Here is a 3247-nt window from a genome sequence, read left to right as displayed (position 1 = left end):
AATTGCAGTTTGCTAAAACAAAGCGAAGGCGAAGAAGCGCGGAGGAGGCGCGCGTTCGGTAATATTTAAAAATAAAACGTAAACTCTGATCCGAATTTCAAACAAACGCACAGAAGACATTTCGATCTCGTGGTTTATTGATTTTTTTTTCCTTCTCAAACAGTCGTATCGGTAATGGGCGCCTTGTTTACGTTATATCAGCCTGACCTGTATAAATGTTCGCCCTTCCCCGACTACCCAACGTTTCCAATGATCAGAAAATGATTCAATTGGTTCCAACTTCCAACAAAATAATATGTACTCTTCCTAAACCAATTAAAAGGGAATCACAACTTTGTTATCAATTCATTACAACGTTTATCTATTATATGTCCGAATTGATTGTTCTTGAAACAATCAATCTGCATGTAAAATTTATTAGTTTTGTTCAAATCATTGAAATGAGAGATAAAATTTCAACCAAACAAAACTATTGTATGTTAACAGCACGGCATAAACGATTTAAATCAACAAATCTCTTCTAAAAGTAAACAAAAACACAATTTAACACATATACATGATCTATACGTCTTAATAAATTAGTCAAATAGAACCGAAACCTTTACCAGCTTTTGTGGATTTGACAATTTATACCCCGACTATGAGGTTTCTCGAAACGTCCACTGACATTTATATCTTTGATCATGATGCGATTTCCTGGCATTTTCGTGTTACAAAACAGTTAAGAACGATTGTCTTCGTCGTAAATGTTAAGCTCTTCCGATACAAATAAAAACGAGTTTACTTTGTCGCACTTACAAAAAAAAATAACAGAGGCTCGTCCTGACATTTAACAAGTATAAATCAGTCTGAAAATACGTTATCAAGTGATGAAGATTATCGAAAACTTCATCAGTAACAAACAAATCAAATATTATCTAAATAGATAATACTTTATTTATTGCACATGTATCCAAACGAGCAGAAATCATCGATTTATTTGCTTTATGTAATCGTTCGGTAATGCACTTTACATTAACATTTTAGATTTAGATTTGAACTTAGATATTTGTCTGAGCAGTTACCTACTTTCAAATAGAAGACTATTTAGAGTAAAACAACATATGTAATCCACATCCTAATTATGTGCAAAATTACAAATTGATCACTTTCACGGAAGTTGCAAGAAAAATAAAGATAACATTGTTTTAATTTAATTCATACTTATGAAACGTTGATTTTAAACAAAATTAAATTGTATTAATGAAAAATGTACTCACCATATTTGCAATTTAATTTTTTTACCATCTAAGTCTATCGTCCTTATTTTGAAATCGATACCTGAAACAGAACGCAAAATAAAAATTATAAGAAATTACGAGGTTTTTCTGCTGGAAACTTCGCATTGGGTGTAATGTAATGATGTAATGAGGAGGCGAAGTTAAACTCGAATTCGTCTTAATAAAGATGTGTTATCTGACAAGCCCACTAAATTCTGGATGAGTAAGTCTCATTTCCTTAATATGAAATTTTAATTTAATCTAGAGTTATTATATTTTTTTTTATATTACATAATTTTAAATAATATTTGAGAAAAAGTTGCGCTGCTTTTTTTTTATATAAAGTATTGATCAATGCCATCAGATGTTAATTATAGAAGATTCGTCATTTCTCTATTAATTTATAATACGCACTCAATAGATCCACGTTAATTAGATGATTCAGTTATATAATCTATTAATATCCATTAAGTTTATTTTAATTCGACCTTAAACTCTATCAAAAATATATTCAGCAAATAACTGGAGCTGATACGTTGCATAATTTTAATAGAATCAGGACACAGTTTATTAAATATACTTATATTTTAATAACGAACTTCAAAAACGACTTTGTCAATCGGTGAATTCCATATACGATAAATGGAGACAAAAACAAAGGGAAAGAAATCAAAGTGTAATTAAACTATTTAATTGCAAGCTGAATGAAGAATGATGCATCTTTCATGCATTCTCAGAGCTGATTGATCAAATTCCAAAAACTAATTCGTGATAACGTAACAAAGTAATCCATTATCTATGATCATAGAAACAACCAAAAAAAACTTGTTTAAACAATTAACGACATAAATGATTTATTTTTAGCTTATTCAATTATCATCAAGTACACGCGTGGAATTGTTGTGATTAAATAAAGAAACATTTATTGCAGCCAAGCAAATTGTTTCACAATTGTAAGTAAACAAAATAAATGTCACAATGCTAATTAAGCTTGTGTTGGAATTGGGAAATTAATTGTTGTTTTTTTTTTAAAATCAATTTCGAATGATTTGTGTGGGTAACGGCGACTTTGTGAATTATTAATTATGCGTTCATGTTGACTGCTATTATGATTTCCTGTTGGATCATAGATAAAGAAAGGACGTCGTCGCGAATTGGAGTAGGTGTGGTTATAACTTTAGGACTCGAACTCGAGTGATAGGGAGGCAATATTGTGTGGACAAAGGAGCATAACTGAATGGACAGACAGGCGGCTATGACCGTCCCAAAAAAGAAAAGAAAAGAAGAGGATCGGATACCAAAACAAAATGCGCTCGGGATTATCAACCTATCCGAAGGTCTGTAATTATTGCATTCCATCCCGCATCATAATTTACTTTACAGATATACAAATGTGTATGCATTTTATTGTATATTTTTTTTCTTTCTTTCATTTCTTTATGGTGTCTGCGTGTGCTCCCTATATAAATACTTATATAAAAATGTATCAGATCCGATATGTGTTTTATGACTCACCTATCGTGGATATGAATGTCGTATTGAAAGCGTCTTCGGAGAACCTGAACAACACACATGTCTTGCCCACACCTGAATCACCTATCAGTAACAACTTGAACAGATAATCGTATGTTTTTGCCATCTTCGTTTGCACAAGACACTTTTACACACCGGTTGGTAATTTTGGCAGTTCAACGTCGTAGCGTAAAAAAAAGAAACTAACAAGTGTCACATTTGACTGTTGCGCTGTCGCGTTGGCAGCACTGCCCGCGGCGCTCTTTTGTGCGCGCCACTTTTTAAATTTTCCCAACTATCCTTGACTAATTCGACGACACCTAGAACATAGACATCCCAGTGTCATTTGTTGTAAATGGGGTTGCCAGTAAAGGCTCGAAAAAGCAGTGTTTTCACATTTCATTGATATTCTCGACAACTGTAATACATAGAATGAATCCAAAAGATGCATATTATAGCTGAATGTTTGGGGAATG

General features: G+C 32.4%; 1 protein-coding gene across 1 annotated transcript; it reads right to left on the bottom strand.

Annotated features, from left to right (window-relative positions):
* Positions 1-1255: 1255 nt before the first annotated feature.
* LOC108558131 (ras-related protein Rab-8B) lies at positions 1256-2997 on the bottom strand. Its single transcript, XM_017914949.1, has 2 exons — positions 2775-2997; positions 1256-1320 (listed from the first exon to the last, which is right to left on the bottom strand). Exons 1-2 carry the CDS (start codon positions 2896-2898, stop codon positions 1256-1258), a joined length of 189 nt encoding a protein of 62 aa, XP_017770438.1. The 5' UTR covers positions 2899-2997.
* Positions 2998-3247: the final 250 nt, after the last annotated feature.

This window comes from Nicrophorus vespilloides, unplaced genomic scaffold (assembly GCF_001412225.1).
Source record: "Nicrophorus vespilloides isolate i.1.1-1 unplaced genomic scaffold, Nicve_v1.0, whole genome shotgun sequence".
In the NCBI taxonomy this organism is placed as follows: Eukaryota; Metazoa; Arthropoda; class Insecta; order Coleoptera; family Silphidae; genus Nicrophorus; species Nicrophorus vespilloides.
The sequence above is the reverse complement of the archived record's forward strand: the minus strand, read 5'-3'. Positions and strand labels throughout refer to the sequence as shown.

What these genes read in the sequence shown, in the direction of transcription:
- LOC108558131 (XM_017914949.1), bottom strand. Translation starts at nt 2,898, where the DNA reads ATGGCAAAAACATACGATTATCTGTTCAAGTTGTTACTGATAGGTGAT. An exon ending in GACATTCATATCCACGATAG is followed by an intron (nt 1,321 to 2,774) that starts GTGAGTCATAAA and finishes GTTCTGTTTCAG; the next exon opens with GTATCGATTTCAAAATAAGG.